This window comes from Vigna unguiculata, chromosome 3 (assembly GCF_037176805.1).
Source record: "Vigna unguiculata cultivar grain cowpea cultivar isolate G323 ecotype 2 chromosome 3, ASM3717680v1, whole genome shotgun sequence".
Classification (NCBI taxonomy): domain Eukaryota; kingdom Viridiplantae; phylum Streptophyta; class Magnoliopsida; order Fabales; family Fabaceae; genus Vigna; species Vigna unguiculata.
This window is the reverse complement of record NC_140794.1, coordinates 3025433-3039626: the sequence shown is the minus strand read 5'-3', so window position 1 is coordinate 3039626 and position 14194 is coordinate 3025433. Positions and strand designations below refer to the sequence as shown.

Here is a 14194-nt window from a genome sequence, read left to right as displayed (position 1 = left end):
AAATTGACAGCGTTCAAAATAACGAAGAAATGAAAAAAAAATTATAATAATATAATAAGAAAATAGAATGATTTACTAAAATCAAGCATGAAAGACATAGAACAAGTTGGAGTAAATCACAGGCAAAGAAGTAGAAGAGCTTGAGATTAGAGTGTTATTGGCTGTGACAATAACTGGTTTTGCATTATTTTCATATTGAACCAAGATTTATCTCATCTTCCTTTGTACTTTTCCAAGTCAATCTTTAGTGTTTTGACGAGTTGTTACTTTGATGGTTACCGAGATCTTATTGTCTCGTGCGACTGGAAAGAATGCGCTGTAATGGGGGAGTTATTATAATAGTGAAAATTTACTGTAGTAAATTTAATTGTTCATTCTCTTTCTAACCAATAAAGAAATGTATCATGAATTTAATACTTGCATTTCAATAATTGTTAATAACCTCAGGACGTACTTATAAGACTAAGGAAATCATTTTAACATAAATAAAGTTGTAGTATTTTTCTATTTTGAGAGTTTCACACTGTTTTATTAAAGTGAATGATTTTTTATACAGAAATGGTTAAAATAAAGTTCTAAAGCAATTATTAAAACTGTGAATAAATATTAAGATGCTAACAAGATAGCTTTTAGACAGTGTTGCTAAGATTTGTGATTTAAAATAGAAAAGGCATTTATGAGTGTGATTGGGAGGAGTAAATTGAATGATGAGTTAGATAATCCAAAGCAGACATGATTCCGAAAACCAGAAGAGACAGAGCTTCACCCATTCCGATACCTGAAAGGCATCAGATACGTTGGAGCATGCCACAGCATAGCATGCACGCTCAAATCAAAGAAAGATCCTTCTTCTTCCACACCCTCTTCTCATCTCTTTACTTGTCCCTTTCACTCTCATTTTTGGTGTTACACATTAATTACTCACTTCTGTCTCAGTCAACAACACCTTTCCTTCCCTTCACCCAAAACAAGATCTCACTTTCACTGCTTATGTCCCCATCTTTCCCTCCTCCCCCTTAACTTTATCATACCTACACACCAATCATTATTAATTCAACCACATTTTTCTTCCTTCTTCTTTTTCTTTAATCCACCCAGGTTCCCGAGAACAACCTCCTACCTCCAATCCAACACAACCATTATTTCCACCACGTAAACCTAATTTTTCACCAGACCTACTTCTATTACACTGTTCATTCAAAAGGGGTGCCTGTGCTAGGTACCATACACATCAATTTATCAAAACATCTCATTCCTCTTTCACTCTCTCAGAAACAACACCTTTACAATATACATACATACATAAATACGCATGCATAAATTACTACGAAAACCGACCCAACCTACCCAAAACACCACCTGCTATTCATTATAACATGTCTCAAAGGCACTTCTCGGTCGTACATTTTTCCGATAACTCACCAGATACGTCGCCCAATGGATCGCTCGCAGATCGTGGCTGCTCAGAACTCTCGCATTCTGCATATATAAACCATCCACAAAGTCCATCAATAAATTCAAATCAAACTCTACAAACTCTATAAAATTCCTTATAAGTTTTCTGATAAAAGTCTAAATCTTATTTTAACCATGTTCACACCTTCTAAAAGGGTCACCGATAAAACTTTGATTTTCATTAAAGATGATATTAAAACACTAAAAAGTGATTACATTTAAATATTAAACATTGTTGTGATAATAATGACTTGTTTGTTGTCACTATTATCGATCTCAAACTTCTCTTTCTTATGTTTATCTTCCGAATACAGATGATTTCTGAACAAGTGTTATGCAACATATACAATTCCAGAAATCAACTTCTAACCATAACTTATAACAGAGGGTTATATATGTGAATCAACTTACGACAATTATTTGGCACTTACGACAATTTTTTACTCTTTCTTTACCTCTTTTTTCTATCTATTCTTATACTGCAGAAAAAAAAAAATAGAGTGCATTTTTACCAGTTTTCAATAATGATAAAAAATAAAAATGGTCCCACAAAGGGGAAAAGAAAACAAAATAGTAATTTACCAGTAGAAGCAGCATTGAAGGACCTCTTACAATGCAAAATAGCACCCTGAATCCAATCATGCTGCTGCAACAGCGAATCATCACGCCGTTTCGAAGACTCAAACGGCGGCGGCGGCGCACGACCTTTGCCTAGATGCTTGCGCAGGCCAGCAGGCAGAGGAACATTCCCCTGTTTCTGCCCCTTCACGTTGGCGGGGGCGGCTCCCTCCGTCGGAGAACCCTCGGCCTCCGTGGGAGATTTCTCCGGCGCGGTAGAGCACGGGGGCGCAGAGTCCGGCGAAGTGGCGTCGACCTGGTCGGAAAACCTGAGCTTTTCGGCGTACCTTTTAGAAACTCTGACGTAGAGAGGCTTGACCATCTTCAAATACTTGGGCATTGAGCGCTTGTCTTCAATCTGGGAGTGTGAGGGTTCCGTTTCCTCTGCGTTTTGAGTGTTGGAGGGTTTGGCTCTGGAGCTGTTATCTCTGGTGAAGAAGGAGACGATGGGAACCTCTTCGACCTTGAAGTTGACGGTGAAAAGCTTTCTGTGGCGCGGCTTCTTGGGGTGGGTGTTGGGCTGTTTGTCGCCGGCGTTGGGCTTGGGCTTCTTGAGGCCCAGCATGAAGACGCGGAGCTTGGTGGCGGATTTAAAGAAGGAGGCAGTGAAGTGAGGCTTGGAGTTGGGTTGGGAGTTGAGAAGAATGTCTCCGTTGAAGAGGAGATGGTGAGAGGGAGAGAGGGAAATGGTAGGGTGGTCGGAGGAAGCGGAAGGAGAAAGCGTGAAGTTGAACTCTTTCTCTGAGTCTGAGTCGGAGTCGGAGTCGGAATCTGGTTCTGATTGGTGGCTATGATGTTGGTCGTCGTCGTGGTCGACGTCGTTTTGAGTTGCATTGGTGTCGTCTTGGGAATCGTCTTCGTCGGTCAAGGCCAACTCCAAGTCGAAGAAAGGGTCGTTTGGGGTGGCATTGGCAGCACCTTTCCAGTATTTGAGGAAGTTGAAGGGTTCCATGGAAGGGAGAGAATGAGAAGAGAAGTGAAGAGTGGGTTTTGTTTTGGTTGATTGCAGGTGAGTCATGCCATGTGAGACAAGTCAGAAAGACTAACATAGTAGGTTTGGAGGGAGGATAGTGAGTCATACAGTTTTTTTAAATATTTTTATTTCATTTTCGGTTTTCGAACTTCATTTACTTATTTATTAAACCATTATTTTGTTTTCTAAAACATGTATAATGCTGTTTAAACTATATATATATTATAAAACAATCGAAATCTAAAATACATAATATATTACTGCTCATGAAAAACTTGTAATTTATAGTCATGAATAGATCATCGACCATAGTTATATATAGATTTAAAAAAATAAATCATTTTTGTAACTTTATATTATATTAAACAACCTAGTAAATCAAACAAAGATTTAACACTGCCAAATACATTGTAGAACTAGAAACAAACAACATTTTATGTAGTTTTCACTACTAGTACTTGTTGTAAAAAAAATCAATAAAAATAGGTAAAAATTGATTTTTGAATTAATTTTTTTGTGCTAACTTTTATTATTATGTATTTGTTTGTTAAACGTGTATATTGTACTTGTAAATAGTTGTTACAAGTTTTGTTTTTACAATATTTTGCGAAAGGAAAATTTAAAATGATTATAACTTTTGTCAAAGAAATGAAGATATGTTAATTCAAATGAGAATAAGGATATATATTTTTATTTAATTTAAAATATTTTATTAAATCATCCATACAAAAGTATAAGTATATACTCACATATTGATTGTATAAATATTTTAAAATGTTAGAAGGTGTCTTTGTTTATTTGTTAGTTTATTTGAATCTTGTATAAAACTAATATTTTGAATAAGTTATTTAAATAGGATTTTTTTGTATAATTAAAAAAGGTTAATATAAAAAATTATGTCATAATTAAAATTTATAATAAATAAATAAATGTTGTCATATAAATTATATTTTCATTTATGAAAACAACTTCATGATGTAATATAAATATGCAATCTTGACTATTTTGTTTATTCACCACCAGTAATCAATGTGTACATAACGTTCGACTTTCAATTATTTTTCAAGTTAAGAATATAAACTTGATTTTTTAATTTAGTTTAATCATTTAAATGAGATTATAGACTTGAGAATATATATATATATATATATATATATATATATATATATATATATATATATATATATAATATGGTAGAATTAGAAACAAAAAAGTTGTAATAAAAATCTTGTACCAAACCTTATTTTTCATTGAGATTTGAACTTCGGTTATCATGTTCTTAATCATATCACTACAACCAAAATATTTCATTAATAATTAATTTTAATGATTAATAATTATTTAATACAATGACCAGTTTAAATAAAAATTAATATTTAATAAATAATTATTATTATAAATAATAAATTATAATTATTTATTAAATTAGTGATTAATTAATTAAATATTAATTTAAAAATCAAATTCTTTAATAACAAAAATTTTGTAATCATTATCTAGTGATCAATTTTTCTTGATTAAAATATTAGTAGCAAATTTTAGAAATCAATAAAATTTAATATATATAATAATTATTATTTTAGTATTTAATAATTTTTTATTTTATAAATTAGTATTCAACTTAATTATTATATTGACTAAGAAATTTTAATCACTAAAATTGATCATAAAAAATTTTCTTATAATATATAAAATAATATATATATATATATATATATATATATATATATATATATATATATATAATACGTTTTTGATAAATTATTATTTTTAACTAGTTATATAATTAAACTAAATTCACAATTTAGAATATATACACATATCTTGAAGTAAACAAAGATATAAAACTAATGCTCTGTATATTATTTTTCATTTAAAATAAACACTTTAAATTGTAATAACGACTTATTATTTTCAGTATAGTCATCCTGTACTGACATTAAAATATCATCCTGTATACATAAAAGTTCCTAAAAAATATTTAAAAACCAATTTTATTCTGTCTAGAATATTTGGTTCATTTTGAAATTTTGAATTCTTCAAAATTTGGAATCCATAACTTGTAATTATCGAAATGTTATTTAAATGTACAATGTGTAAAATTATACAAATTTATTTAAGAGATGATTCATACAGTATATTCTTAATTAATTATAGTATAGTCACAATGTTACCAAATAAAAAGGATAAATATCTAAAATTGATGTTTATTTATAATTATCAATAAATAAATATTTTTTTGTCTAAAATTATTTATTTTTAATTTATTCTTTACAATATAGTTATTTATTTATTTTTAAAAGTTAATAATTATTTTTGCATATTTTTATAAAATTATTTATTTATCTTTTATTAATTAGAAATTGTATTTTATTTATTATCACCGAATAATATAATATTATATACAAATATATATATATATATATATATATATATATATATATATATATATATATATTTAAACATACATACGTATTTACATTAGTAATACTAGTGTAAACACAGGCGCTATCGCGCCTGTGTGTACGCATTTTTTGAATTATATTAATAATTGATGATATTGTAATGTTATTAATTTAATAAACAAAATAAAAGTATATTTATAAAAAATAAAATAAAATGTACGGAGAAAATAAGAGAAAAATAACTGTTGATGAATAGTAAGAGAAAAAAAGAAAAAGGAGATAAGTAAATAATTTTATAAAAACTTGTAAAAGTAACCGTTAATTTTTAAAAATTTAATAAATAATTAAATTATAAAGGGTAAAGTTGGAATTATGAAATGTGGACACAAAAGAGGGAATCCCCTTTATATATAGTTATAGATAATAAAACAGTTACATTTTTTTTTGTTCATTATGACAACAAAATTATTCCTAGTTCAATAATCAACAATGCATTCATCATATATACACATGCATACACCTTTATATACTCACATAAATCTATATGATAAAACGATAATTATTAAGACATAATTGTGTTTACACTACTAATATAATTAGACATAATTGTGTTTACACTAGTAATATAATTAGACAGTTATATTCTTTTTTTTTCATTATAACAACAAAATCATCCCTACTTCAATCAATACTGCATTCATCATACATACACATGCATACACATGCATACACCTTATATACTCACATGAATTTATATAATAAATCGATAATTATTAAGGCATATCTACTAACTTCTTTCCTAATATTTATTTTAAGCATTTCTTATTTCAGATATTAACACATCATCAAATTTAGTACTTTTAGTAAGCAAATCTTCGTTACAAATATCAATATCTAAGTTTAAAGTATATATCCATATTCAAACCTAAACATGGTTTTTTATTCATTTCTCAAACCTCATGAACATACCTTTTAATAATAAAATAATTTTTCTTTCCGTTTTTACCACCCTATGTACTAGTTAACGTGAAATTGTTAATGAAATTATACTAGTACTTATACCTGCAAGAATTTTTATTTTATAACAAAATTTAATATTTAATAATAAAATAATTTTGATAATATATAATAAATTGATTAACTATCTCATATTTTAATTAAAATAATAACAATAGTCATTATAATAACGAATAATAAAATATTATTAAAAAATTATATATATGTTAATCTAAATTATTATTAAATATTTTTCGAAAATAAATTGAATAATAATACAATGTGTTGAGCTTGGAAGTGATTGAATAAATGGATTATTTATATAAAAAATCATTATATATTAGATGTAGTAAATAATTTAATATCTTTTATAATAAATAATTCAACTTTTTAAATAAATTCAATCGTTATTAATAATATGCAAAATCATGTATAAAAATTATTGTAATAAATGATAATTTTTAAATATTTGATTTGAAATTACCACCGTATAATTGAGACTGGAAAAATTATAAATAATTTGTAAGGATTTATGAAGTTCATCAACTTGTATTTTATTTAATAAGCAATTTAGAGAATAGGTTTGAGAAAAAAATAAATAATAAATAAATATCTTTTAAATAGAAAAAAAATTATAATTATATATCCCATGTTATGTGTTTGTTTCATAAATTTTCAAATATTTCTTTATACATCATGTTTCTAGTTGTATTGGTTATATTTTCATGTTTCTAGTTACAATAGTTACATTTCATACATTCAAGATAAATTTTTATATACCTTTATATATTAAAACCAATCTATACAAGAAAACAATATTTATTAGGACATATCTACTAACTTATTTCATAATACTTAATTATATCATATATATTAACATATCACCCAATTTAGTACCTTAAATATGCAAATCTTGACTACAAAAATATATTCATAGTATTCAACATGGTTTTTGCATTATCTACTATGCCTTCTTATTTTATGATATTACAACAAACCTACAAAATATCATAAAACATAAATCACTACACTATAACTTTTAACGACAACAATTCATATTAAGTTAAATTTATCGAACCATGCTCATATATATCTATACGAGCAGGCTAAGATGATAAGTTACAAAAATTTAAAATTCTAAAAAATGTCACTATTTATCAATCTCTTGAAAAAATTCATAAAATTTAACACATGAAACCATTGCGAACCAATCCCTACACACTGAAAAATTGTTGTTAAACACTTCCTTCAGCATTGGCATTGTGTATGGAAGAGTAAACAATAAACGAGTGAGTTAGAAAGTAAATGGACAAAAGGTATTCAAAATAGAAATTGTTAATTTAAAGAAAATTAAATAAGAAAGAGAGTAAAAAATAATTTTAAAATTGCTTTACAAATTAAATTTATTTTATTATTATTTGAGAGAGCGTGAATGTAAAGACCTAAACAATGGTATTCTAGTATTGATATTTAAAATAATTATACCCGATTATTTTAATATTAAAAAGTTAAATTATAAATAGAACTTTTATAAAGATTTTGATTATTTAGAAATATTTAGTCTTCTTATAGATAATTTTTTAGAACTTTCTCACCTCTCTTGAGATTTCTCAATCTTAAGTTCATTTGTTTCTTGTTTGAAGATCGAAGATTCTTTGAGTGATTCTTGTGGTGAGTACTCCGCTTCTATCAAATTAATTTATTTGTTTGAGTAGGTTGAGTTTTTGTTATTTTTTTTTTCTCTTGGTTAGTTATTTTTCCTTGTGTATGTGAGCGGTCATAGCTCGCATATAGCATCTAAACTATCTTTATGGGTCTCTAGTGATTAATGACATTTAAATCATTTTTCTAGTTAATATTGAAGTGAATATGTATCAAACGATATAAACAACTCAAAACTCAAATGTTATCATAAAACATATTTGAAATATCAAATAAATTTAACAAAATTTGGTTAAAAAGACTAAATCATCGTATTTCTAGAAATAAAATACTAAATTAGATCAAACTTTCGAAAATAACTAATTCGAATTATCCAAATTTTTCTTGAACAATTATTATCTCCAAAAAGAAGTCATATAAATGTATTCTTTATGTTAGACTAGTTTTATTGGAAAAAATAAAGTTTATTAGTTTTTAATCAACATTTTTTTCTAAACTGATCCATCATCCTGTTTGGGAAAAAAACTGACCCATCAACTAAACTAAATATATGGACTAACATAGCAGACAACATTACCTGGGAAGATATATTATTTTTCGCACTTTCCTTTAAATATTTATGCGTTTAATTTAAATTTTTCTAAGAAACATCCACTTTGATTAAACATTGCATTAATGAATCTCTATCTAGTGACAGAAATTAAAAATGAGATAATTTGAATGAAACAATGTTGCAGGCGGGGCTCACTTTTTTGCTGTATTTTTAGGCTGCAGAGTGCAGACCTACTCACCTGCTACGTTATGGGGCCTCTCTTCCATTGCTGAATTGCATTGGACAGTACTCTTCAATGTACACTGCATGGTTCTGTCAACCCTTTACACAAAGTTTATGCGTGTTCCAGTTTTTCAAATATATAATATTATTTATTACTACAAATTTTAATAACTATAGTGGTATATATTATATACCATCACTATTTTACTGGAAAAGCATTCGCATAAATTTCAGTAACAACAAACATGAAATATATATGCATCTATATTCTCTGAGTTAGTTCACATGTGAGGAAAGAAAATGGGGACCCTCCTCAGGGTTGCAGGTCTGAAGAGTAGCAGAGACATGATGGTGATGAAGTCTCAATATATATGTATCTATCTATGTATCTATCTATGCCACCATTTATGAGTTCCAAGTTCTAATCAAACAACAAAACCATCATGCTAGACACCCCATCTGATTTAAGTTTCAGTATCACTATTCTTGGTAGGATTCTGCATCATTTATCAAAACATACACGTTATTAGGTACCTTTGTTGTTTGGTAGACACGGGTTGTGGTGATGTGTGATTTCACCCAAAACTATGATGTTTCATCAATCACTGTACAAATCAACCTCCGAGGTAAAAATCTGAATGTTTAACCATGCAAAATGTCCCTAGTATAAAATTAATTTAAGAATAACATAATTTATGTTTGGACATTTTTATTATAGAAAAGTTAATGGTAAATTGAAATATAATTAAAACATAATTGATTTAAATTACATAGGCATGCAGTTCAAAGTAGTCAAAGCTATAGGTTCCATCCATTCTCCTTTGACATATCGAGAAATGTTGGCAAGTAAAACGGCAACAAAAAAAAAGAGAGTTGCTTGTACCATAAAAGATACCTATTTCCTGTTCCAACGAATAAAGTAGCATTAAACCTGAAACAGATTCGTGCGAAAATTGGGATTTGTACAGAAAACATCCTTTTCTGTAAGCATGAAACAAGTAAAAGAATATATTTGCATTGATTTCCACGTATGTTCTTATTTTCTGCATGCCATGTCTCCTAACTTTTCTAAAGCTTCTTATGTTTTATCAACTTTTCTAATCCACCCATTTTAACTTTAAATTTCCAAACTTTTCTTAATTATACACACTTCACTATTCAAATGGCTTGTTGTAGTCTTGTTGGTCAATGTTTTAATAGGCTTACAGTGTTTATAGTCAATCCAAAAGAACCACCAAATCATTACATGCAGCAGAGATTTCAAGGTCAGTTAACTTTTGATTCAATTTATTTTAAAGTGAGATAACTTGATTTGATTTACTTTTGGGTCAGTAAAGGGAAAAAACTATTGATGAACAAGGTTTGTTGACTACTAAGCTGTTATGTAGTTTAAAAAATATAAAAAAATGAAAAAATAGAAATAATATAAAGAAATCCAAAGTACTAATTAATGGTAACAGTTCAAGAATAAGAAAAAAGGTAAGTAATATACAAAGTGAATTATGTATACGCTATTTTTAGTTTATGAAAAAACTGTTTTTTTTTTTCAGAGGAGACTGAGTTGTTTAACTATTGAACATTTCTTATGAATAAAAAATAATTTGTTACTTACGACTCTGAACTTGCAATGGTGAAACAAAATAAAAGGTTGTGATAATCGTTGAAAATGCCTTCGCAGCGTTATATCCAAGTGATTATACTTCGTTTAATTGTTTGGGCTTGTTTCACATGTGCAAATTTACGAAGTAGATGGTTTGGGTTGAGGGATATTGCTTCCTACAATCCCTAAATACTAACTGCACCTTCACAATAACATAAATAACTTAAACATCTGTTACTATTACCACATCATCACTGATGTTATTACTGTATCATCAATGCTGCTGCAGAGGAAGGAAGAAGGAGAGTGTGAGAATGTTGCAAGAAAAGAAAAAAAGAAGAAGAGAAAATAAGGAAAGAAAACTCATTCCATAAAGATTTTTCCTAAATATATTTCATGTGTTCTAGAAAATATTTTTTCAAAACATATTTCATATAAAAATGTTTTGGAAAATTCATCCTGAAAATCATTATATAACTTTCGAAAAGTTCATTTTGGAAATCTTATTTGAAAATTTTATTTTAAAATACATTTCATAATTTCATACGTTCTGAAAATTCTATTCAAGCAATCAAATTCCGAAAAACTTCATTCCCAAAATTCTATTCCAGAAATTTCTTTACGAAGATTTCAGAAAACTTGTCTTAAAAACTTTCCAGAATATATAATCTGAAAGTCACTTTTCTGGAAGCAAAATGGTCATTTCAAGATATTTGAGGAAGTGCGTGAAGAAATTATAGGATGCAAGAAGTAAAAGCCTGGGTGGGTTATGAGACCATGGGCCAAACTATGCATTGTAGTGGACCATATGCGCGCAACCAGGTCCAAATTGCAATTGGTAAGGGTATAGGTATAGCCAACGCATATTCGTTACCGAAGGACGAATCTCACTAACTCCTTCAACCCCGCATTTATTATTCTAAAGGATATTCCTACATAAAAATTGGTACCTCAACTCAACAATGAATGAGTGGGAGGAAGAAAGAAAACAGAGTTTTATGGTATAAAATGTTGTTGAATAAATAACATAAACATAACATTGTTCCATTCAAACATGTATTTTCAGATCCTAACCCTTTAAAACCATCTGTGTGAAGCCACTGAATACAGATACATAAAATATCATCACTCTCATCCATGAATCGATCCAAGATGTTCATCTCCGATAGCAAGAGAGTAACAAGAAGACACATAGTTCAGAAACTCCACCAACCCTTTCTCTGCCTTCTGCATCAACCTCTCTCAACTAAATAAGGTAATCATTTTCTAACCCCACTACCCCTTTACCTTTTCCTGTACTTTACATTTTTATTCTTCTTTTGCAAACTTTTCCTATATCATATTCTATACCAGTTAGTTGAATAAAACACGAAGATAACAAAACCTTTGTGTCTCACTTTCTTCCCTGTATCCGTCATTCTGGTCTCACACCTGCAGGGTGGTTAATATAGAAATCCTTTACTTTTTCACACTCTCTCTCACTTGCTACAGAAAAAATACACTGTTATAGAACTGCAAGATCCTGAAATTGATTATTTTGCTGGCTTTCGCTCGCTCAACTTCAACTAAATCGAGGGTGTTCTGCTAAGTTTGCATATTTTTTATCAAGGGTTGCAAGAATTTGACACGCCAACCACTGCAAAATCTAGACACATGTTTGGGTTTTCCTCTTGGCATTGTAGTTTTTGTGAACTGGAAAAAGAGTCACACATTAATAAATTGAAGTCCCAACTAATCCATTCAAATCGTTTGTGTCTGTAGACACTGACATGTTTTGTCAATGATCTTGGATGCTATTTTATCCATGTTTGTTATAGATGGCTTATATGTTATACCAGGTATTCAGAATCTACAAACTCATCGCTACGTGGACGCTAATTTGATATGACTTAGAATTGGTTTTAAATAAAAAAAATAAAGAATAACTTAAATTCTCTAGTTTAAAGAAACATTAATTTTAAATCAGACTATTCAATTTATTCTGTATTTTTGGTTTACATCCAATTTTATAAACAACTGCCTTAGTTGTTTATAATGGATGTTTAGAGTTAATCAATGTTGTAAATTTACGACCACGCAAATGAATATAGATAGACACTTATACAACCACGTTAAAAATTAGCATAATTAAGTATTTATAAAGTGTTTGAATATGTGTAAGTTTAATTGATGTACACAATTAAGATAAATATTTCATAAATATTTATGTTAGGATGTAATATATATATATATATATATATATATATATATATATATATATATATATATATATATATATATATATATTAGGAGAGATCTATCTTCTTGTAACCTTACTGAAAACTATTATTACTAAATGAAAAAAAAAAGAATGTCGTTTTTTGTATGGGGAGCCCACAACCCACAAAACTAAGTTCTACATGTTTGTTTTACTTCCAACTAGGGTGGTTGTATCGCCCTCATTCTCAACAACCAAGTTAGCAACAGGATACATAAATCTCCTTTGGACTTCTTTTTCTCATAGTGATTTTCCTTCATTGAATGATTGTTGCATTATTTCCTTTATTTTTTTTCACACTCGATCATAAGTTCGTATAAATAAAATCATTATTTTATACTTTTCCTGCTTGTGTTGAATTATTTATTTTCTGTTGGGAAGCACAGACTCTTTGTATTAGACATGATCAAAGTCATGCAAAGAAAGTAGATTGATCTGATCTTGATCTTAAACATTATGCTAATTCAAAAACTTACAGAAATACTTAACTTTAATTCATGCACGCTATAATTTTTGTGATATATTTATTATAATAATAGAAAACAAGTGAGACTTCTTTTTCTCTAATTAAAGTATGGAATGGATCAATACCTTGTTTGTCAACTCTTTTTGATCCTACCGATTTATCACATACGAATTTTATTTGGTGGTGTGCCCTTCCTCTGTTTGACAAATCACCTCTTAGAAGTTGAGGAGATGCTGATAGTGACAACTTCGCACCAATTTGCTCCAGTAAGACTAATCGGTGCTTTCGGTTTCAAGGGTCAAATCTAGAAAGGAATAATAATAATAAATAAATAAAAAAACTATGCATCAAGAAAAATGATGATGCCAAGAAAAGAATAATATGAAGAGATTTTACCTTGGGTAAGCATTATATTGATAAATGTAATTTGTTGTTAACATCAACCATCTTGAAAGTAAACTCCACAGTGGCGAGGTGTTGATACCAATGAGATTGGGGTAACTGAAATGAATCAGGTGTTCTCATGGTTGTGGGACACGTATCATGCACACTGCTCCCACTTATACTTTACATGCACCCGGAAGATTCTGCTAATTGTCTATTATCAAGTGCTACAACCTTATTCAATATGGGTCGGCCCGGGCCCGTGTATTTTTGTCAAATTTACCAACGCGTAAGATGGTTTCTTCGCTCACTCCCATTTTCTTAAGAGTTAAGTTGTTTAGGTCATTTAAATTTTAATATATTTTAAATTGATAAGTAATAATAAATTAATTGTACACGGAAATCTAGTAAGATGGTCCCCACAGAAAGAGTCCTATGTGTCGCAAATCTGTGTGCTGCAATGAGGCGATATTTTGTTTGTTGAACCGCGTGTGTGACTTTGAGGCATCGGTGACGGAGTTGATGCCACGCGTCCAAACTCATGTCATTTAAATTAAGCTTCTCAACGGCTCGGGTCCCTTGGCCCTAGCGAAATGATACCCA

At 29.0% G+C, this 14194-nt stretch overlaps 1 protein-coding gene and 2 long non-coding RNA genes across 4 annotated transcripts; 1 reads left to right on the top strand and 2 right to left on the bottom strand.

Moving 5' to 3' along the window:
* Positions 1-584: 584 nt before the first annotated feature.
* Positions 585-3106, bottom strand: LOC114177324 (putative membrane-associated kinase regulator 2). The gene is made up of 2 exons (XM_028062615.2): positions 2038-3106; positions 585-1479 (listed from the first exon to the last, which is right to left on the bottom strand). The coding sequence occupies exons 1-2, from the start codon at positions 3089-3091 to the stop codon at positions 1382-1384; spliced, it is 1152 nt and encodes a 383-aa protein (XP_027918416.1). The 5' UTR covers positions 3092-3106; the 3' UTR covers positions 585-1381.
* Positions 3107-11607: 8501 nt separating this feature from the next.
* LOC146887423 (uncharacterized) lies at positions 11608-12223 on the top strand. The gene is made up of 2 exons (XR_014993856.1): positions 11608-11739; positions 11976-12223. It is a non-coding gene; the product is annotated as an uncharacterized LOC146887423 (long non-coding RNA).
* Positions 11734-13887, bottom strand: LOC114178305 (uncharacterized). 2 transcript variants are annotated; one of them, XR_014993855.1, is made up of 3 exons: positions 13604-13887; positions 13333-13511; positions 11734-11915 (listed from the first exon to the last, which is right to left on the bottom strand). It is a non-coding gene; the product is annotated as an uncharacterized LOC114178305 (long non-coding RNA). The 2 variants fall into 2 exon arrangements; XR_003603312.2 differs by lacking the exon at positions 11734-11915 and adding an exon at positions 12041-12176.
* Between the last annotated feature and the right edge of the window lie 307 nt (positions 13888-14194).

Coding starts and splice junctions, on each gene's coding strand:
- LOC114177324 (XM_028062615.2), bottom strand. CDS start 3,091: ATGACTCACCTGCAATCAACCAAAACAAAACCCACTCTTCACTTCTCT. Junction 1,480..2,037: donor CTTCAATGCTGCTTCTACTG/GTAAATTACTAT, acceptor TTATATATGCAG/AATGCGAGAGTTCTGAGCAG.